This window comes from Opisthocomus hoazin, unplaced genomic scaffold, assembly GCF_030867145.1.
Source record: "Opisthocomus hoazin isolate bOpiHoa1 unplaced genomic scaffold, bOpiHoa1.hap1 HAP1_SCAFFOLD_261, whole genome shotgun sequence".
Classification (NCBI taxonomy): domain Eukaryota; kingdom Metazoa; phylum Chordata; class Aves; order Opisthocomiformes; family Opisthocomidae; genus Opisthocomus; species Opisthocomus hoazin.
The window spans coordinates 7298-30000 of NW_027448754.1; the positions used below are offsets into that span (position 1 = coordinate 7298).

At 64.1% G+C, this 22703-nt stretch overlaps 1 protein-coding gene across 1 annotated transcript in view; it reads right to left on the reverse strand.

Moving 5' to 3' along the window:
* Nucleotides 1-534: 534 nt before the first annotated feature.
* The window catches only part of GUCY2D (guanylate cyclase 2D, retinal), a 27464-nt gene continuing 5295 nt past the window's right edge, over nucleotides 535-22703 (reverse strand). Inside the window, exons 4-20 of the mRNA XM_075411967.1 lie at nucleotides 21851-21935; nucleotides 21644-21740; nucleotides 20696-20800; nucleotides 20361-20444; nucleotides 20027-20107; nucleotides 18339-18515; nucleotides 15099-15255; nucleotides 13731-13880; nucleotides 12146-12294; nucleotides 8524-8687; nucleotides 6637-6829; nucleotides 5298-5472; nucleotides 4108-4206; nucleotides 3405-3499; nucleotides 1617-1702; nucleotides 963-1075; nucleotides 535-624 (exon numbers count right to left, since the gene is read on the reverse strand). Of these exons, the coding sequence (XP_075268082.1) occupies nucleotides 985-1075; nucleotides 1617-1702; nucleotides 3405-3499; nucleotides 4108-4206; nucleotides 5298-5472; nucleotides 6637-6829; nucleotides 8524-8687; nucleotides 12146-12294; nucleotides 13731-13880; nucleotides 15099-15255; nucleotides 18339-18515; nucleotides 20027-20107; nucleotides 20361-20444; nucleotides 20696-20800; nucleotides 21644-21740; nucleotides 21851-21935 (1988 nt within the window). The 3' untranslated portion in view covers nucleotides 535-624; nucleotides 963-984. The remainder of the gene's footprint in view (nucleotides 625-962; nucleotides 1076-1616; nucleotides 1703-3404; nucleotides 3500-4107; nucleotides 4207-5297; nucleotides 5473-6636; nucleotides 6830-8523; nucleotides 8688-12145; nucleotides 12295-13730; nucleotides 13881-15098; nucleotides 15256-18338; nucleotides 18516-20026; nucleotides 20108-20360; nucleotides 20445-20695; nucleotides 20801-21643; nucleotides 21741-21850; nucleotides 21936-22703) is intronic.

Sequence of the window (22703 nt, forward strand, 5' to 3'; positions counted from 1 at the left end):
GTGGGCGGGGCCGAGGCGGCGCAGCCCCTTTAAGATACGGGGGGGGGGAGGGGAATTTGGGTCTACGGACAAATATCCCTGAGCGCAAGATGGCCGACGGCGGCCGCCCCTTTAAGAGGGGCTGGGGGGGGCCCTTTGAGTAGAGGAAGGGGGGGTGGGGAAGGAGCTTAAAGCGGAAAAAAATAAGGGTCGCTGCGCCTTTAAGAGCGAGTGGCCACGCCCACTGGCTGCCCAAGATGGCCGCCCACCAACATGGCCGCCCAAAATGGCCGCCCCCTTTGGCTGCTCAAGATGGCGGCACAAAATGGCTGCCAACATGGCCGCCCACCCCCCCAAGGGCCTTTATTTGCCGAGGGTGCTGCCCCTTTAAGAGCTTGCTCCGCCCCTTGTGCCGCTATTGGCTCTGCGGGTGCAGCCCCACCCCTTTCTGAGACGAGCTCCGCCCCTTTCCGATGCGGGCCTCGCCCCTTTAAGAATAAGCTCCGCCCCCTTCCTGCTTTAAGAGTCCTGGGGGCGTGGCGCCCTGCTGGGAGGTGCTTCCTGTGGCGGGGTGGGCGGGGCTCTGCGGCAGCCAATCGGTGCGTCGGCTCCTCCCTCTCGGTCTCCCGCCGTCCCATCATGCACCTGGGGGGGGGGGGGGAGTGTCAGAGGCTGTCTAGGCAGCTGCACTCTATGGCTGCCGGAAGGGGCGGGGCTTGGGGGGGCACTCTGGCTGCATCTCTATGGTCTATGGTCTTGTCTAGGCCCTATCTCTATGGTCCGGAGGCCTTCTGTCCCGGCAGCCATAGAGACGAGGAAGCGCCCCCCTTGGAGGAACAGAGCGGCTCTGTGGGGTCAGCCAGTCGTCTCTCTATGGTTCGGAGGACTCTGGGAGTCCTCCAGGGAGCCCCCGGCTCACCATAGAGCGGAAGTCAGGGTGGGGCTTGTGAGGGGGCGGGGCCTTCCGGGGGGGCGGGGCTTACCTCCGGGCCCCGCCCCCGGGCCTTATTTGAGTGCCTGCCCCGGCCGGGCCTTCTCCAGCTTCTTCCTGCGCTCGGCCGGGATCTCGTCCAGGCTGATCCCGTGGTTGCTCGCCCTGCCGGGGGGACCTGGGCATCCAGGGGGGCCCCAAGACCCCGGGGGGGACCCCAAGACCCCAAGGGGGGGACCCCAAAACCCGTGGGAGGGACCCCAAGACCCCAGGGAGGGACCCAGGCATCCAGGGGAGACCCCAAGACCTTAAGGAGGAACCCCAAGACCCCATGGAGGAACCCTGATATCCCGGGGGGGACCCCAAGACCACATGGGGGGACCCCAAGATCTTGAGGGGGGACCCAGGCATCCAGGAGGGGGACCCCGATACCCCGAGAAGGGACCCAGATGTCCGGGGGGAACCCCAAGACCCCAGGAGGGGACCCCAGAATCCCAGAGGAGGACCCAGGTGTGAAGGAAGGGGACCCAAGACCCCGGTCAGGGCTCCCTCCCCACGAGACCCAGACATCCAGGGTCCCCCCACCCCACCCCAGGGACCCCCCAAGGGGAACCCAGAGCTCCACCCCTCCTCCCCCAGGCACCCAGATCCCCCCCAGGGGACCCCAAAATCCCCCCCCCAGGGGACCCCAACCCCCCCGGCTCACCCGGGCAGGAGGTCGGGGGGGGTGGGGATGGGTTTGGTGAAGCCCTCGCGTCCCACCAGCCAGTACGTGTCCTCCACGCCCTTCCCCTGGGGGGCACAGCCGGAGTCAGCCCCCCGGGGGGGGCAAGGGGGGGCAATAAGGGGCGATGGGGGCACTAAAGGGGCAATAAGAGGGTGATGGGGGCAATAAGGGGGCAATAAGGGGCTAATGGGGGCAATAAGGGGGCAATGGGGGCACTAAGGGGGCGATGGGGGCAATAAGGGGGCAATAAGGGTCTAATGGGGGCAATAAGGGGGGTGTGGGGGCAATAAGGGGGCAAATGGGGGCACTAAGGGGGCAATAAGGGACTAATGGGGGCAATAAGGGGTTGATGGAGGCACTAAGGGGGCAGTAAGGGGAATATGGGGGCAATAAGGGGGCAATTAGGGGCCAATGGGGGCATGAAGGGGGCAGTGGGGGCAATAAGGGGGCGATGAGGGCAATAAGGAGTCAATGGGGGCAATAAGGGGGTGATGGGGGCAATAAGGCACCAATGAGGGTACTAAGGGGGCACTAAGGGGCTAATGGGGGAAATAAGGGGGCAATGGGGGCAATAAGGGGGTGATGGGGGCGATGGGGGCACTAAGGGGGCAATAAGAGGGCGATGGGGGCAAAAAGGAGGCAATAAGGGGCCAATGGGGGCACTAAGGGGGCAATAAGGGGCTGATGGGGGCAATAAGGGGCAATGGGGGCAATAAGGGGGCAATGGGGGCACTACGGGGCTAATGGGGGCAATAAGAGGGTGATGGAGGCACTAAGGGGGCAATAAGGGGGATATTGGGGCAATTAGGGGCCAATGGGGGCATGAAGGGGGCAGTGAGGGCAATAAGGGGGCGATGAGGGCAATAAGGAGTCAATGGGGGCAATTAGGGGGCGATGGGGGCAATTGGGGCAACATGGGGGCAACAAGAGAGCAATGGGGGCAATAAGGGGTTGCTAAGGGGGCAATAAGGAGGTGATGGGGGCAATAAGGAGATAATGGGGGCAATAAGGAGATGATGGGGGCAATTAGGGGGCGATGGGGGCAATTAGGGGCAATAAGGGGCAACAAGAGAGCAACGGGGGCAATAAGGAGGTGATGGGGCAATTGAGGGGGCAATCAGGGGTCGCAGGGGGGCAGTTCGGGGTCGGAGGGAGCAGTTGCGGGGCGGGGGGGCAGTTAGCGGTCGGGGGGCAGTTTGGGGTCGGGGGGGCAGTTAGGGGTCATGGGGGGCAGTTCGGGGTCGCGGGGGGCAGTTCGGGGTCGGGGGGGCAGTTGTGGGGCCCCGGGGGGGCAGTTGTGGGGCAGGGGGGGCAGTTGCGGGGCCCCGGGGGGGCAGTTTGGGGTCACGGGGCGGGCAGTTCGGGGTCGCGGGGGGCAGTTCGGGGTCGGGGGGGCAGTTGTGGGGCCCCGGGGGGGCAGTTGTGGGGCAGGGGGGGCAGTTGCGGGGCCCCGGGGGGGCAGTTTGGGGTCACGGGGCGGGCAGTTCGGGGTCGCGGGGGGCAGTTCGGGGTCGGGGGGGCAGTTGTGGGGCCCCGGGGGGGCAGTTGCGGGGCAGGGGGGGCAGTTGTGGCGCGGGGGGGCAGTTGCGGGGCAGGGGGGGCAGTTGCGGGGCGGGGGGGGCAGTTTGGGGTCGGGGGGGGCAGTTCAGGCCCCGGGGGGGCAGTTGCGGGGCGGGGGGGGGCAGTTCGGGCCCCGGGGGGGGGCAGTTGCGGGGCAGGGGGGGCAGTTGCGGGGCAGGGGGGGCAGTTGCGGGGCAGGGGGGGCACCTTGAGCTCGGTCTTGCCCCGGACGTCCAGCCGGAAGCCCTCCTGCAGCGCCCGCAGGATGGCCACGGTGCGGGCGTTGACGTGGATGCGATAGGCTGCGGGGGCCGCCCGTCACGGCAGGCCCCGCCCACCCCGCGCCCCGCCCGCGGCGGGCGGGGGGGGGGGGACACGCGTGGTGGGAGCCGTGGTGGGGACACGTGGTGGAGAACACGCGTGTGGGGGACGTGTGGTGGGGACACGCGTGTGGAGGACACGTGGTGGGGACACGTGAGTTGGGGACACGTGGTGGGACGTGTGGTGGGACATGCGTGTGGGGGACACGTGGTGGGGACGCATGGTGGGACCCATGAGGGGGTCACGCGTGTGTGGGACATGTGGTGGGACCTGTGGTGGGACACGCGTGTGTGGTGGATGTCTGGTGGGACCCGTGGTGGGACCTGTGGTGGGACCCGCGTGTGGGGGACACGCGTGTGGTGGGACCCGCGTGTGGGGGACACGCGTGTGGTGGGACACGCGTGTGGGGGACCCGTGGTGGGACACACGTGTGGGGGACCCGCGTGTGGTGGGACCCGTGGTGGGACCCGCGTGTGGGGGACCCGCATGTGGTGGGACACGCGTGTGGTGGGACCCGTGGTGGGACACGTGTGTGGGGGACCCGTGGTGGGACACGCGTGTGGGGGACACGCGTGTGGGGGACACTCACGCAGGCCGGTGGACTCCATGCGTGAGGCCGTGTTGACCGTGTCCCCGAAGAGGCAGTAGCGCGGCATGGTCAGCCCCACCACGCCGGCCACGCAGGGCCCTGCGGAGGGGCGGGGCCTCAGGGGGGGCGGGGCCACGCGGGGCGTGGTCACGAGGCGGCGGGGACTCGGGTTGGGGGCGTGGAGGAGGGGGCGTGGCCAAGGGTTGTGGCCAATAAGTTGTGGCTGTGTTGAGGGTTGGCCAAGAGGTGATGAGCTGGGGCGTGGCCAAGAAGGGGCGTGGCCAAGAAGGGGTCTTAGGTGGGCGTGGTCTTTAGGGGGTGTGTCTAAGGGGCGTGGCCAAGGGGTGCCCCAAGGGGGCGTGGCCAATGGGTCATGGTCAACGAGTCATGGCCATGTTGAGGGTTGGCCAACAGGTGACGAATTGGGGCGTGGCCATGAAGGGGCGTGGCCAATAAGGGGTCTTAGGTGGGCGTGGCCTTTAGGGGCGTGTCTAAGGGGCGTGGCCAAGGGGTGTCCCCAAAGGGGCGTGGCCAATGGGTCGTGGTCAACGGGTCATGGCCATGTTGAGTGTTGGCCAACAGGTGACGAATTGGGGCGTGGCCATGAAGGGCCGTGGCCAATAAGGGGTCTTAGGTGGGCGTGGCCTTTAGGGGCGTGTCTAAGGGGCGTGGCCAAGGGGTGCCCCAAGGGGGCGTGGCCAATGGGTCGTGGTCAACGGGTCATGGCCATGTTGAGTGTTGGCCAACAGGTGACGAATTGGGGCGTGGCCATGAAGGGCCGTGGCCAATAAGGGGTCTTAGGTGGGCGTGGCCTTTAGGGGCGTGTCTAAGGGGCGTGGCCAAGGGGTGCCCCAAGGGGGCGTGGCCAATGGGTCGTGGTCAACGGGTCATGGTCAACAAGTCATGGCCATGTTGAGTGTTGGCCAACAGGTGACGAATTGGGGCGTGGCCATGAAGGGGCGTGGCCAAGAGGGGCCTTGGGTGGGCGTGGCCTTTAGGGGCGTGTCTAAGGGGCGTGGCCAAGGGGTGTCCCCAAAGGGGCGTGGCCAATGGGTCATGAGTCACGGCCACGTTGAGTGTTGGCCAAGCAGCGACGTGGCTTGACGGCTCGCGGCCAGGCAGGGGCCGCCCCCAGAGGGGGCGTGTCCACCTGGGACCAACCCGGGGCTGGCGGGGGGGCGTGGCCTTACCGGAGTGGAGGCCAATCCGGATGCGGACGGGCACCTCGGGCATGTGGCGCATCTTGAAGGTGCCGACGGAGCTGAGGATGTCCAGCGCCATGTTGGCGATCTCGCCGGCGTGGCGGTTCCCGTTGCGCTTGGGCAGCCCCGAGGCCACCATGTAGGCGTCGCCGATGGTCTCCACCTATCGGGAGTGGCCGCGGGGGAGGGGACACGTTGGCTCGGGGGAGCCACGGCCAATGAAAACCCCGCCCCGCCCCCCGCGACGCTGGGCGTGGCCACATCCCCGGTGTCTGGGGGAGGAGATGGATGGAGGTGGCCATTGCACGGCCACGTTCCTCGAGGCCACCGGTGCCACCAGGCGGCCACGTCACCGTGGCAATGTCACCTGAGGACCTTGGGGACCCATCACCACTTTCATGTGGTGGCCACGCCCCACAGGACCGTGGACACGGTCACCTCCCAGACGTCCCTGAGGACCTTGGGGACCCATCACCACCTTCTTTGGTGGCTACGTGCCCATATCTCCAGATCGAGGTGGCCAAAGCATGGCCAATGGTGGTGGGACCATGGCCACCAGAGCCACGGTCACCTCCAAGGTGTCCCTAAGGACCTTGGGGACCCATCACCACCTTCTTCTGGTGGCCACATGCCCATATCTCCAGATCAAGGTGACCAAAGCATGGCCACCGTTGGTGGTTCCGTGGCCATGGTCACCTCCAAGATGTCCCTGAGGACCTTGGGTACCCATCACCACCTTCTTCTGGTGGCCACATGCCCATATTTCCAGATCAAGGTGACCAAAGCATGGCCAACGGTGGTGGGACAGTGGTCATGGTCACCTCCAAGGTGTCCCTAAGGACCTTGGGGACCCATCACCACCTTCTGGTGGCCATGTGCCCATATCTCCAGATCAAGGTGGCCAAAGCATGGCCAGCGGTGGTGGGACCATGGCCATGGTCACCTCCCAGATGTCCTTAAGTACCTCGGGGACCCATCACCACCTTCTGGTGGCCACGTGCCCATATCTCCAGATCAAGGTGGCCAAAGCATGGGCAATGGTGGTGGGACCATGGCCATGATCACCTCCCAGATGTCCCTAAGAACCTTGGGGACCCATCACCACCTTCTTCTGGTGGCCACGTGCCCATATCTCCAGATCAAGGTGACCAAAACATGGCCAACGGTGGTGGGACCACGGCCACCAGAGCCACGTGGTGTCCACAACCCCTCGTAGATCTCCCCGAGGACCACGGTGACCCCCCCCCCGCAGACGTTGGTTTGGTGGCCACCTCCCCGGAGTGGACCTGCGCCCCGGGTGCCACCGGCGGGGTCCCTCCCCCATCACCTTGTAGACGTCGTGGGCGCCGATGATGGCGTCGAAGAGGGTGTAGAGGTCGTTGAGGAGGTCCACCACCTCGATGGGCTCGCTCATGGCCGAGATGGTGGTGAAGCCCACGATGTCGCTGAAGTAGAGCGTCACCTCCTCGAAGTACTCGGGTTCCACCGGCGTCCCCATCTTCAGCGCCTCGGCCACCGACCTGGGGTGGGACAGGGTGGGGGTGGGGGTGGGGCGGGGGGACAGCAGGACTCGGCGGGGACCACCACGGCCCCACCAGCGAGGGCGCTGGGGGGCTTCAGGGTCTTGCCCGTAGCCTGGTTGGTGTGGGTGGGGTCAACGGACCATGGTCAACCTCAACGGGCACCCAGTGGCCACCTCAACCCCTTCCAGCCCCACAGAGTTGGGTGGGGTCAACGGACCATGGTCAACCTCAACGGGCACCCAGGGGTCACCTCCAGCCCCACAGATGTGGGTGGGGTCAACAGACCATGGCCAACCCCAACCTGTCCCCCATGGCCACCTCCAGCCCCACAGACGTGGGTGGGGTCAACAGACCATGGCCAACCCCAACCTGTCCCCCATGGCCACCTCCAGCCCCACAGATGTGGGTGGGGTCAATGGACCATGGCCAACCTCAACGGGCACCCAGGGGTCACCTCCAGCCCCACAGATGTGGGTGGGGTCAACAGACCATGGTCAACCCCAACCTGTCCCCCATGGCCACCTCCAGCCCCACAGATGTGGGTGGGGTCAACGGACCATGGCCAACCCCAACCTGTCCCCCATGGCCACCTCCAGCCCCACAGATGTGGGTGGGGTCAACAGACCATGGCCAACCCCAACCTGTCCCCCATGGCCACCTCCAGCCCCACAGATGTGGGTGGGGTCAACGGACCATGGCCAACCCCAACCTGTCCCCCATGGCCACCTCCAGCCCCACAGATGTGGGTGGGGTCAACAGACCATGGCCAACCCCAACCTGTCCCCCATGGCCACCTCCAGCCCCACAGAGTTGGGTGGGGTCAATGGACCATGTCCAACCCCAACCTGTCCCCCATGGCCACCTCAACCCCCTCCAGCCCCACAGATGTGGGTGGGGTCAACAGACCATGGCCAACCTCAACGGGCACCTAGGGGTCACCTCCAGCCCCACAGAGTTGGGTGGGATCTACGGGGACATGGTCAACCCCAACCTGTCCCCCATGGTCACCTCCAGCCCCACAGAGTTGGATGGGGTCAACAGACCATGGCCAACCCCAACCTGTCCCCCATGGCCACCTCAGCCCCCTCCAGCCCCATAGATGTGGGTGGGGTCAACAGACCATGGCCAACCCCAACCTGTCCCCCATGGCCACCTCCAGCCCCACAGACGTGGGTGGGGTCAACAGACCATGGCCAACCCCAACCTGTCCCCCATGGCCACCTCCAGCCCCACAGATGTGGGTGGGGTCAACGGACCATGGCCAACCCCAACCTGTCCCCCATGGCCACCTCCAGCCCCACAGAGTTGGATGGGGTCAACAGACCATGGCCAACCCCAACCTGTCCCCCATGGCCACCTCAGCCCCCTCCAGCCCCATAGATGTGGGTGGGGTCAACAGACCATGGCCAACCCCAACCTGTCCCCCATGGCCACCTCCAGCCCCACAGACGTGGGTGGGGTCAACAGACCATGGCCAACCCCAACCTGTCCCCCATGGCCACCTCCAGCCCCACAGATGTGGGTGGGGTCAACGGACCATGGCCAACCTCAACGGGCACCCAGTGGCCACCTCAAGGTCTACAAGACCTCTCCCACCCCCCACCCACCTCTCCCCCCTCCCCACCCCACAAAGCCAGCTGAGATCTATGGGGCGACCACCCCCCGCCCCACCCCCCACCCCGAGGACCCACGGCGGCAGCATCTGGGTGAGGAGCTTGTCCGTCTTCTGCTTCTCGATCTCCAGCTCCTCGGTCCTCTCGCGGATCAGGTCCTCCAGGTTGCTGGAGTACTGCTCCAGCATGCGCAGCATCGAGTCGATGATGTTGGTCTTCCGGCCCTTGTTGATGCTCTTGAACTGCCCCATAGCCGTGGGTCAGCCCCACGGCGCCCCACGGAGCTCCATGGAGCTCCACGTGGTCCTGTGTTCCTCACATCTCCATGGGTTGGCCTTGTAGGAGCTCAGGTGTCCCGTGTCCTGCCCCACAGCGCTAGGGCCCACCCACCTCTAGTGCCCCATAGCCGTGGGTCAGACCCATAGAGCCCCATGGCACCCCACGGCACCCCACAGAGCTCCATGGAGCTCCACGTGGTCTTGTGTTCCTCACATCTCCATGGGTTGGCCTTGTAGGAGCTCAGGTGTCCCATGTCCTGCCCCACAGCGCTAGGGCCCACCCAAACCCAGTGCCCCATGGCGCCCCACATTGGACCCATAGAGCCCCACAGAACCCCATGGAGACCCACAGAACTCCATGGAGACCCACAGAGCTCCACGGAGCTCCACGTGGTCCTGTGTTCCTCACATCTCCATGGGTTGGCCTTGTAGGAGCTTGGATGTCCCGTGTCCTGCCCCATGGCACTATGGCCCACCCACCCCTGGTGCCCCATAGCCGTGGGTCAGCCCCATAGAGCCCCATGGCGCCCCACGGAGCTCCATGGAGCTCCACGGAGCCCCACAGAACCCCACGGAGCTCCATGTGGTCCCGTGTTCCTCACATCTCCATGGATTGGCCTTGTAGGAGCTTGGGTGTCCCGTGTCCTGCCCCACAGCGCTAGGGCCCACCCAACCCTGGTGCCCCATAGCGACCCACATTGGACCCATAGAGCCCCACAGAACCCCATGGAGACCCACAGAACCCCACGGAGACCCACAGAGCTCCATGGAACCCCACAGAGCTCCACGGAGCTCCACGTGGTCCTGTGTTCCTCACATCTCCATGGGTTGGCCTTGTAGGAGCTTGGATGTCCCGTGTCCTGCCCCATGGCGCTAGGGCCCACCCACCTCTAGTGCCCCATAGCCGTGGGTCAGACCCATAGAGCCCCATGGCGCCCCACGGAGCTCCATGGAGCTCCACGGAGCCCCACAGAACCCCACGGAGCTCCACGTGGTCCCGTGTTCCTCACATCTCCATGGATTGGCCTTGTAGGAGCTTGGGTGTCCTGTGTCCTGCCCCACGGCGCTAGGGCCCACCCACCTCTAGTGCCCCATAGCCATGGGTCAGACCCATAGAGCCCCACGGCGCCCCATGGAGCTCCACGGAGCTCCACGAAGCCCCACAGAACCCCATGGAGCTCCACAGAGCTCCACGTGGTCCTGTGTTCCTCACATCTCCATGGGTTGGCCTTGTAGGAGCTCAGGTGTCCCATGTCCTGCCCCACAGCGCTAGGGCCCACCCAACCCTGGTGCCCCATAGCGACCCACATTAGACCCATAGAGCCCCACAGAACCCCATGGAGACCCACAGAGCTCCATGGAACCCCACAGAGCTCCACAGAGCTCCACGTGGTCCTGTGTTCCTCACATCTCCATGGGTTGTCCGTGTAGGAGCTCGGGTGTCCTGTGTCCTGCCCCACAGCGCTAGGGCCCACCCAAACCCGGTGCCCCATAGCGACCCACATTGGACCCATAGAGCCCCACAGAACCCCACGGAGCCTCACATGGTCCCACCTGACCCCAGGTTCCTCCTCACGCCATACCGGTCCCACCCCATCCCATACTGGTCCCACCTGACCCCAGGTTCCTCATCACCCCATGCTGGTCCCACTTGACCACAGGTCCCATATCACCTCATACTGGTCCCGCCCCACCCCATACTGGTCCCACCTGACCCCAGGTTCCTCCTCGCCCCATACTGGTCCCACCCCATCCCATACCGGTCCCACCTGACCCCAGGTCCCATATCACCCCATACTGGTCCCACCCCATCCCATACCGGTCCCACTTGACCACAGGTCCCATATCACCTCATACTGGTCCTGCCCCACCCCATACTGGTCCCACTTGACTCCAGGTTCCTCATTACCCCATACTGGTCCCACCTGACCCCAGGTTCCTCCTCGCCCCATACTGGTCCCACCCCATCCCATACCGGTCCCACCTGACCCCAGGTTCCTCATCACCCCATGCTGGTCCCACTTGACCACAGGTCCCATATCACCTCATACTGGTCCCGCCCCACCCCATACTGGTCCCACCTCACCCCAGGTCCCATATCACCCCATACTGGTCTCACCCCATCCCATACTGGTCCCACCTGACCCCAGGTCCCATATCACCCCATACTGGTCCCCCCCCACCCCATACTGGTCCCACCTGAGCCCAGGTCCTTCATCACCCCATACTGGTCCCACCTGATCTCAGGTTCCTTATCACCCCATAGTGGTCCCACCTGACCCCAGGTCCCATATCACCCCATACTGGTCCCGCCCCACCCCATACTGGTCCCACCTCACCCCAGGTTCCTCATCATCCCATACCGGTCCCACCTGACCCCAGGTTCCTCCTCGCCCCATACTGGTCCCACCCCATCCCATACTGGTCCCACCTGACCCCAGGTCCCATATCACCTCATACTGGTCCTGCCCCACCCCATACTGGTCCCACTTGACCCCAGGTTCCTCATTACCCCACACTGGTCCCACCTGACCCCAGGTTCCTCCTCGCCCCATACTGGTCCCACCCCATCCCATACCGGTCCCACCTGACCCCAGGTCCCATATCACCCCATACTGGTCCCACCCCATCCCATACTGGTCCCACCTGACCCCAGGTCCTTCATCACCCCATACTGGTCCCACCTGATCTCAGGTTCCTTATCACCCCATAGTGGTCCCACCTGACCCCAGGTCCCATATCACCCCATACTGGTCCCGCCCCACCCCATACTGGTCCCACCTCACCCCAGGTTCCTCATCATCCCATACCGGTCCCACCTGACCCCAGGTTCCTCCTCGCCCCATACTGGTCCCACCCCATCCCATACTGGTCCCACCTGACCCCAGGTTCCTCCTCACCCCATACCGGTCCCGCCCCACCCCATACTGGTCCCACCTGACCCCAGGTTCCTCATCACCCCATGCTGGTCCCACCTGACCCCAGGTTCCTCATCACCCCATGCTGGTCCCACTTGACCACAGGTCCCATATCACCTCATACTGGTCCCGCCCCACCCCATACTGGTCCCACCTCACCCCAGGTTCCTCATCATCCCATACCGGTCCCACCTGACCCCAGGTTCCTCCTCGCCCCATACTGGTCCCACCCCATCCCATACTGGTCCCACCTGACCCCAGGTCCCATATCACCTCATACTGGTCCTGCCCCACCCCATACTGGTCCCACTTGACTCCAGGTTCCTCATTACCCCATACTGGTCCCACCTGACCCCAGGTTCCTCCTCACCCCATACTGGTCCCACCCCATCCCATACTGGTCCCACCTGACCCCAGGTCCCATATCACCCCATACTGGTCTCACCCCATCCCATACTGGTCCCACCTGACCCCAGGTCCCTCCTCACCCCCCACTGGTCCCACCTGGTCGAAGATCTGGTCGATGGTGGGCCTCCTCTCGGGCTGCTCGCTCCAGCACTGCTTCATCAGGTGGATGCACTCCAGCGGCGCTTGGTCGGCCGAGACCGCCGGGCGGCACAGCGGGGGCGGCCGCCTCACCTTCTCGATGATCTCTGGGGGACACCCGCGTCACCGGTGGGGTGGGAGGGTGTCGAGGGGTGGGGGTCCGGGGTGGGGGGGCTGGAGGTGTCGGGTGGGGGTGTCCTGGTGTTGTGCTGGAGGTGGTGGAGGGGGGCAGATGGGGGGGCCAAGGGGTGACTGAGGGCTCCTGGAGATGTTTGAGGGGTTCTGGAGATGGTTGGGGAAGTCCTGGGGGTCCTTATGGGGTTCCTGGAGATGCTTGAAGGGTTCTGGAGGTGGTTGAGGGGTCCTGGAGATGTTTGAAGGGTTCTGGAGATGGTTGAGGGGTCCTGGAGATGCTTGAAGGGTTCTGGAGATGGTTGAGGGGTCCTGGAGATGCTTGAAGGGTTCTGGAGATGGTTGAGGGGTCCTGGAGATGCTTATGGGGGTCTTGGAGATGCTGAAGGAGTGCTGGAGATGGCTGGGGGGATTCTGGAGGTCCTTGGGGGGCCCTGGAGGTGCTTGAGGGATTCTGGAGATGGTTGGGGGAATCCTAGACGTGTTTGGGGGAGTTCTGGAGATGTTTGTGGACTGCTGGAGATGTTTGAGGGGGTCCTGGGAATGCTTGGGGGGCTCCTGGAGATGCTTGAGGAGTCCTGGAGATGCTTGAGGGGTTCTGGAGATGGTTGGGGAGGTCCTGGAGCTCCTTATAGGGGTCCTGGAGATGGTTATGGGGGTCCTGGAGATGGTTATGGGGGTCCTGGAGATGGTTGGGGGATCCTAGACATGCTTGAGGGGGGTCCTGGAGATATTTGAGTGGTCCTGGAGATGGTTGGGGGCTCCTGGAGATGATTGGGGGGGTGCTGGAGATGTTTGTGGGGTGCTGGAGATGCTTGGGGGGGGGTCCTGGAGGTGCTTATGGGGCTCCTGGAGATCTTTGGGGGGGCTCCTGGAGATGTCTGGTGGGGTCCTGGAGATGTTTGTGGGCTCCTGGAGATGTTTGGGGGCGTCTGGGAGATGCTTGGGGGGCTCCTGGAGATGTCTGAGGGCTCCTGGAGATGTTTGGGGCCTCCTGGAGATGTCGGGGGGGCTCCTGGAGATGTTTGTGGGGTCCTGGAGATGTTGGGGGGATCCGGGAGATGCTTGGGGGGCTCCTGGAGATGTTTGTGGGGTCCTGGAGATGTTTGGGGGCTCCTGGAGATACTGGGGGGTGCTAGAGATGGTTGGGGGGGGCTCCGGGAGGTGCTTATGGGGGTCCTGGAGATGTTTGTGGGGCTCCTGGAGATGTTTGGGGGCTCCTGGAGATGTTTGGGGGCTCCTGGAGATCTTTGGAGAGGTCCCAGGGGTGTCTGGGGGACACTGGGTGGAGTCCAAGGGTCTTCGGGGGACCCTAAGGTGGTACCAGAGCTACTGGGGGGCTCAACCGGGCTACGGGGCGGAGGGGGGGGAGGACTTGTGGTGCTACTGGGCGGTCCCTGGTGGGCGGTACCTTCGGCGGCCAATCCCAGCATGCAGTAGGGGGCGCTGCGGCAGATCACCTCCTGCATGATGATGCCGATGCCGTAGACGTCGCCGCGGAAGGAGCCGCGTCGCTCCAGCGCCGCGTCCCGCAGCAGCTCCGGCGCCGTCCACAGCCGCTCTGCCCGAGGGGGGGCGGGGCCAGCGTCGGGACACGCCCCCCGCCCCCCCGAGGCCACGCCCCCCCGAGGCCACGCCCCCCGAGGCCACGCCCCGGCGAGCCACGCAGCGCCTTCCCCGCTCGACGCAATCCCTTAGATGGGGCTTAATGGTGAGGCCACGCCCCTCAGGATGAGCAGGCCACGCCCACAGGATGAGCAGGCCACGCCCACAGGATGAGCAGCCCACGCCCCCTCTGGAAAGCCACACCCCATGGGTGAGGCCACGCCCACTACGGGGAGACCCCGCCCTCAACCTAAAGCCCTAAAGGGGGTCGGGAGGATTCACACCCCCGTGCTCAAGCTCCGCCCCTCCAAGAGCTGAAGCCCCGCCCTCAAGAAAAAGCCACGCCCCCGGCTCTACGGCCACGCCCACAGCCTGGAGGCACCACCTCTCAGCTGAAGGCCCCGCCCCATCCCAGAGGCCCCACCCCTTGGGCCCCACCCAGTAGTCCTCCAAACCCCAGGCCCCGCCCCTTCCCTTGGCCCCTCCCCAAAGCCCCACCCCTTCTCCCCAACCCCGCCCACCTCACAAGACCCACCCCCACACCCCATCCCATCCTATTGGGCCCCCTGATTTCGGCCTCAGACCAAGCCCCACCCCTCCACTTGGCCCCCCCCAAAGCCCCGCCCCCTCTCCCCAGCCCCGCCCACCCCTCAGACCCCGCCTCCACACCCTGCTTGAGCCCCACCCCTTCCCTTGGCCCCTCCCCAAAGCCCCACCCCTTCCCCCAGCCCCACCCACCCCTTAGACCCCGCCTCCACACCCTGCTTGAGCCCCACCCTTTCCCTTGGCCCCTCCCCAAAGCCCCACCCCTTCCCCCAGCCCCACCTACCCCCACAGGCCCCGCCTCCACACCCTGCTCGAGCTCCACCCCTTCCCTTGGCCCCTCCCCAAAGCCCCGCCCACCCCACAGACCCCGCCCTCACACCTCGCCCCATCCCACTGGCCTTCGAGCTCCCCGGTTTAGCCCCACCCCTTCCCTTGGCCCCTCCCCCAAGCCCCGCCCCTTCTCCCCAGCCCCGCCCACCCCCACAGACCCCGCCCTCACACCTCTCCCCATCCCACTGGCCCTCCAGCCCCGCCCCTCCACGCCCCGCCCCGCCCCTCCGGCACCGAGCAGCCCCTGGTTCCCCAGGCCCCGCCCCCCTCCAGGCCCCGCCCCCGGCCCCGCCCTCACCCTGGGGGCGGGGCGCGGGGGCGGGGAGGCGCTGGGCCTCCAGCAGCTCGTTGTAGCCGTGGTCGGTGACCTTCAGGACGAAGCGCCCGTCCACCACGCAGTTGCGGGACTTGAGGCGGCCGTGGACGACGTTGCGGTGGTGGAGGTAGCGCACGCCCTGCGCGACGGCCGTGACGTCATCGCCGGCGCCGCGCCCGGGGCGGGGCCACCAGCGACGCGGGGCGGAAGGGCGGGCGCCGGGGTAGACATCAGCGCCGTCAGCGCCATGGCCACCACCATCATGGCCGTCAACTTGGCCATCGCCATCATGGCCACCACCATCATGGCCGTCAACTTGGCCATCACCATCATGGACACCACCATCATGGCCACCACCATCATGGCCGTCAACTTGGCCATCGCCATCATGGCCACCACCATCATGGCCGTCAACTTGGCCATCACCATCATGGACACCACCATTATGGCCACCACCATCATGGCCGTCAACTTGGCCATCACCATCATGGCCATCACCATCATGGACACCATCATCATGGCCACCACCATCATGGCCGTCAACTTGGCCATCACCATCATGGCCACCATCATCATGGCCAGCACCATGGCTACAACCTTCTTGGCCACCACCATCATGGCCACCACCATCATGGCCACCATCATCACGGCCACCACTATCATGGCAATCACCATCATGGACACCACCATCATGGCCAGCACCATGGCTACAACCTTCATGGCCACCATCATCATGGCCATCACCATCATGGCCACCACCGTCATGGCCACCACCATGGCTACAACCTTCATGGGCACCACCATCATGGCCACCACCATGCCTACTGCCAAGGCCATCACCACCATGGCCATCACCATCATGGCCACCACCATCATGGCCAGCACCATGGCTACAACCTTCTTGGCCACCACCATCATGGCCACCACCATCATGGCCACCACCATCATGGCCACCATCATCACGGCCACCACTATCATGGCAATCACCATCATGGACACCACCATCATGGCCAGCACCATGGCTACAACCTTCATGGCCACCATCATCATGGCCATCACCATCATGGCCACCACCGTCATGGCCACCACCATGGCTACAACCTTCATGGGCACCACCATCATGGCCACCACCATGCCTACTGCCAAGGCCATCACCACCATGGCCATCACCATCATTGGCACCACCATCATAGCCGCCACCATCATGGCCACCACCATGGCTACTGCCAAGGCCATCACTGCTATGGCCACCACCATCATGGCCATCAACATCATGGGCACTACCATCATGACAATCACCATCATGGCCACCACCATGGCTACAACCTTCACGACCACCACCATCATGGCCAGCACCATGGCTACTGCTAAGGCCACCACCATCATGGCCACCACCATCATGGCCACCACCATGGCTACTGCCAAGGCCACCACTGCCATGGCCATCACCATCATGGCCATAAACATGGCCACCACCATCCTGGACACCACCATCATGGCCATCACCATCATGGACACCACCAATGCGACTGCCATGGCCATCACTGCCATGGCCATCACCATCTTGGCCATCACCATGGCCACCACCATGGCTACTGCCAAGGGCATCACTGCCATGGCCAACGCCATCATGGCCAACACCATCATGGCCATCACTATCATGGCTGTCACAGCCACCACCATGGCTACTGCCACACCATCATGGCCACCATCATCATGGCCACTACCATGGCTACTGCCAAAACCACCATCTTCATGGACATCACCATGGGTACTGCTGTGGCCATCACTGCCATGGTCATCATCATCATGGCCATCACCATGGCCACCACCTTCATGGCCATCACCATGGCTACTGCCAAGGCCACCACCGCCATGGCCAACACCATCATGGCCATCACCATGGCTACAACCTTCACGGCCACCACCATCATGGCCACCACCATGGCTACTGCGAAGGCAACCACCATCATGGCCACCACCTTCATGGCCATCACCATGGCCACCACCATGGCTACCATCATGGCCACCACCATCATGGCCACCACCATGGCCATCACCATGGTTACTGCCATGACCACCACCACCATGGTCACCATCACAACCACCATCATGGCATTGCCCCAGCACCACCATGGCCACCACCATAGCTACTACCCAGTGGCTGCCACCACGATGGCCACCATGGTCACCATCAAGGTTACCACCACGGCCATCACCACCACCATGGCAACCAGGAAAGCCACCACCATGGCCACCACAGACACCAGAACCACCACGGCCACCACCATGGCTACTATCCAGTGGCTGCCACCACGATGGCCACCACGGTCACCATCAAGGTTACCACCACAGCCATCACCACCACCGTGGCTACCAGGAGAGCCACCACCATGGCCACCACAGACACCAGAACCACCACGGCCACCACCATGGCTACTACCCAGTGGCTGCCACCATGATGGCCACCACGGTCACCATCAAGGTTACCACCACAGCCATCACCACCACCATGGCTACCAGGAGAGCCACCGCCATGGCCACCATGTCCACCAGCACAGCCACCACCACACCTACTGCTATAGCCACTGCCACCATGGCCACCACCACCACCACAGACACCAGAACCACCACGGCCACCACCATGGCTACTACCCAGTGGCTGCCACCATGATGGCCACCACGGTTACCATCAAGATTACCACCACGGCCATCACCACCACCGTGGCAACCAGAAGAGCCACCACCAGGGCCACCACCACCACCAGCACAGCCACCACCACACCTACTGCTATAGCCACTGCCACCACGGCCACCACCATGGCCACCACAGACACCAGAACCACCACGGCCACCACCATGGCTACTACCCAGTGGCTGCGACCATGATGGCCACCACGGTCACCATCAAGGTTACCACCACGGCCATCACCACCACCGTGGCTACCAGGAGAGCCACCACCATGGCCACCACAGACACCAGAACCACCACGGCCACCATCATGGCTACTATCCAGTGGCTGCCACCACGATGGCCACCACGGTCACCATCAAGGTTACCACCACAGCCATCACCACCACCGTGGCTACCAGGAGAGCCACCACCACGGCCACCACCACCACCACAGACACCAGAACCACCGTGGCCACCACCTCCATGGTCACCGCCACCACCCCAGCCACCTCCTCTCCCCCGTGGCCCCCACCGCCCTCGCCCGTCACCTTGATGAGGTCGATGAGGAGGGAGGACTTGAACATCCAGTCGAGCTTCATGTCCTCGTTGCGCAGGAGGTCCTCCAGGCTGCCGCGGGAGCAGTGCTCCGAGACGATGGCGAAGATGCCGCAGTCGTGGAAGAAGCCCAGGAAGAGGTTGACGTTCTCATGACGTAGGTCACGGAGCTGGCCCGGGCCAGAGGACACGTGGGACGGGGGGCCCAGCTTTGTCCCTGGGGCCTGGGGTTGTCCCCTGTGGCCTCCTATGGTCCAGAATTGTCCACCCACGGCCTCATGTTGTCCTACCATGGCCTGGTGTTGACCTCTATGGCCTCCTATGGTCCAGCATTGTCCCCCAAGGCCTGATGTTGTCCTACCATGGCCTGGTGTTGACCTCCATGGCCTTCTGTGGTCCAGCATTGTCCACCCACAGCCTCACCTTGTCCTACCATGGCCTGGTGTTGACCCCTATGGCCTCCTATGGTCCAGCACTGTCCACCCATGGCCTCACCTTGTCCTACTGTGGCCTGGTGTTGACCTCCATGGCCTCCTATGGTCCAGCACTGTCCCCCATTACCTCATGCTGTCCTACCATGGCCTGGTGTTGACCCCCATGGCCTTCTGTGGTCCTGCATTTTCCACCCACAGTGTCACCTTGTCCTACCATGGCCTGGTGTTGACCTCCATGGCCTCCTATGGTCCAGCACTGTCCCCCATGACCTCATGCTGTCCTACTACGGCCTGGTGTTGACCCCCATGGCCTGGTGTGGTCCAGTATGGTCCCCCATGACCTCATGCTGTCCTACCATGGCCTGGTGTTGACCCCTATGGCCTCTTATGGTCCAGCATTGTCCCCCCATGGCCTGACATTGTCCCCTCATGACCTCATGCTGTCCTACCATGGCCTGGTGTTGACCCCTGTGGTCTCCTATGGTCCAGCACTGTCCACCCATGGCCTCACTTTGTCCTACTGTGGCCTGGTGTTGACCCCCGTGGCCTCCTATGGTCCAGCATTGTCCCCCCGCAGCCTGACCTTGGCCTACCATGGCCTGGTGTTGACCTCTATGGCCTCCTATGGTCCAGCATTGTCCCCCCATGGCCTCATGATGTCCTCCCATGGCCTGGTGTTGACCCCCATGGCCTCCTATGGTCCAGCATTGTGCCCCCACAGCCTGACCTTGGCCTACCATGGCCTGACACTGTCCCCTCTGTAGCAGTGCCATCTCCATGGCTCAGCATTGTCCCCCACAGCCCAGCGGTGTCCTCCATGACCCAACGTTGTCCCCATGACCCAGTAGTGTCCCTCATGGCCCAGCAGTGTCCTTCCTGACCCACTGATGTCCCCATGGCTCAGCATTGTCCCCCATGACCCAACGTTGTCCCCCATGACCCAATGTGGTCCCCCATGACCCAACGTTGTCCCCCATGACCCAGCGTTGCCCCCATGACTCAACGTTGTCCCCCATGACCCAACGTGGTCCCCCATGACCCAACGTTGTCCCCCATGACCCAGCATCATCCCCTATGGCTCAACATTGTCCCCCATGACCCAACGTTGTCCCCCACGACCCAACAGTGTCCCCCATGACCCAACATTGTCCCCCCTGACCCAGCATTGTCCCCCATGACCCAACATCATCCCCCATGACCCAACATTGTCCCCCATGACCCAACGTTGTCCCCCGTGGCCCCCTCACCTTGCAGAAGGCCAGCTTGGTGGCCGGTTTCACCTCGCTGTGCTGGTCCCCGGGGAACTTCTTCAGCCAGACCCAGTCGCCCTGGTGGGGGGCAGAGGAGGAGAGGTCTGAGGACCACTCCAAGGCCTCGGGGACACCGGCGGGGGCCACACACGCCTCGTCCTCCTCCCTCACCCCAACGCACAGCCCTACTGGAAGCCACTGGAGAACCCTCATCCATTCATCCAAGAGCCATCCTCCCCTCCCCGAGAGGACGGGGTGGTGGGTGGGGGTGGGGTGGAGCAGGAGGGCCAGTTTTGGGGTGAAAAGGTGGGATTTTGTGCTTCCGACTTACCTGCACGGAGGCGACAAGGCCCTGGTGGTTAAACAAAAGGAGGAGGAGGGGGAGGTGGCTGTTGCCCTTCACGTTTTCGGCTCCCTGCGGGAAAGGGCGGGAGGCAGCTGTCAATCATGGCCCCGGAGCTGTCAATCATCCAGCCATGATGTGGGGTGGAGGTGTTGGGGGCTGGGGAGGGGGGGGGGAAGGGACAGGGGTGTCCCTGTGGAGGTGGCCCTGCCTTGTCGCCCCCGGAGGTGGCAGGTGGGGAGGTGGGTGGGGGTGACGGGGAGGGGAACATGGGGTGGGGGTGGGGGAGGACACACAGAGAGGGGGACGAGGGGACGTCTCACCTCAGCGATGGCCACGTTGGTGGTGTCGGGGGCGGCGGTCACGCTCTTGATGCTCTTGGTGTCCCCCCCACTACGGCCGGCCAGGCTGGTACGGCTGCCGTCCACCTGCGGCGTGGGGCCAGGTCAGGATGGGGCCCGTTGGGGACATGGGGGCACGTGACCCATGGAGACATGGCACCCAAGAGGGCACGTCACCTATGGGGACCCACCAGCCAGTGGATCTTCTCCCAGGGCAGAGTCTGGCACTGGGGGAGACTTCAGGCCATGGGGACATGTCACCCATGGGAACACATCACCCATGGGGACCACCAGCCTATGGATTTCTCCCAGGGAAGACCATGGCCCTGGGGGAGACCTCAAGCCACAAGGACACGTCACCCATGGGGACGCGTCACCCATGGGGACCCACAAGCCCATGGAACTTCTTCCATGTCAGAGCCTGGCCCTGGGGGAGACCTCAGGCCATGGGGACACGTCACCCATGGGGACACATCACCCATGGGGACATGTCACCCATGGGAACCACCAGCCCATGGACCTGCTCCCAGGGCAGAGCCTGGCCCTGGGGGAGACCTCAGGCCACAAGGACACATCACCCATGGGGTCACATCACCCATGGGGATCCACCTGCCTATAGGTCACCTCCCAAGGCAGATCTTGGTCACAGGGACGACCTTAGGCCACAGGGACACTGGAAGACATGTCACCCATGGGCACCTAACAGTCCATAGATCTCCTGTCCAAGGCCAGCTTGGAAGACACCAGCCATGGGGATGTGTCACCCATGGGGTCCCACTAGCCCACGGTTCTCCTTCCAAGGCCAAGACTGACCATGGGGCAGACTTCAGGCCACAAGGTCTCCTTTCCGGCCACCTCTGGTGCCATCGAGTCCCTGAGCCAACGCGGCCACCATGGAAGTCGCCACCGCTAGGGCCCCCCATCCCTCACCCGCTTGCTGCTCTGGATGTTGATGAAGGTCAGGTCCTCCATGGTGAGGATGATCTTATTGGGTCCCTTCATCAGCTGGGCCTGCTGGATGCGGCGCCTGCAGGGAGGGGACACGGAAGCTGCTGAGGTGCCTCCCGGGGACCCGGTACCTCCCCAGGGTCCCCCCACCTTGAGCCGCACAGCTCCCCATGAGGTGGTGGCACCCACCTGATGAAGCAGGCGAGGGCAGCCCCTGCCGCGATGAGGGCGGCGATGAGGGCAAACGTGAGGAGGACGAAGCTGGCGTCCACCCCTGTGATGGAGAGAGGAAGGGGGTGAAGGGGTGGCGTGGGACAGAGGAGCCACCCAGGACCTGCCATGGTGGGCCATGGTCAACTAGGAGGAATCCGAGGCCAGCCATGGCCACCTGTGACTCCTTATGGTCATGGATGTCCACCATGGTCATGGGGACACCTCCGGTCAGCTGTGGCCACCTATGACTGCTTATGGTCATGGATGCCCACCATGGTCACATCCAGTCAGCTGTGGCCACCTATGACTGCTTATGGTCACGGATGCCCACCATGGTCACGTCCAGTCAGCTGTGGCCACCTATGACTGCTTATGGTCATGGATGCCAAGCGTGGTCACCTGTGGCCACCTCCAGTCAGCCATGGCCACCTATGACTGCTTATGGACATGGATGCCCACCATGGTCATGGGGACGCCTCCAGTCAGCCACGGCCACCTATGACTGCTTATGGACATGGATGCCCACCATGGTCATGGGGACGCCTCCAGTCAGCCACGGCCACCTATGACTGCTTATGGACATGGATGCCCACCATGGTCACGGATGCCCACCATGGTCACCTGTGGCCACCTCCAGTCAGCCACGGCCACCTGTGATTGCTTATGGTCATGGATGCCCACCATGGTCACGGATGCCCACCATGGTCACCTATGGCCACCTCCTGGTCAGTGATGGCCACCTGTGGTTGCTTATGGTCATGAACGGGTGGATGGATGGATGAGTGGGTGGACGGACGGATGGGTGAGTGGATGAATGGGTGAAAGAATG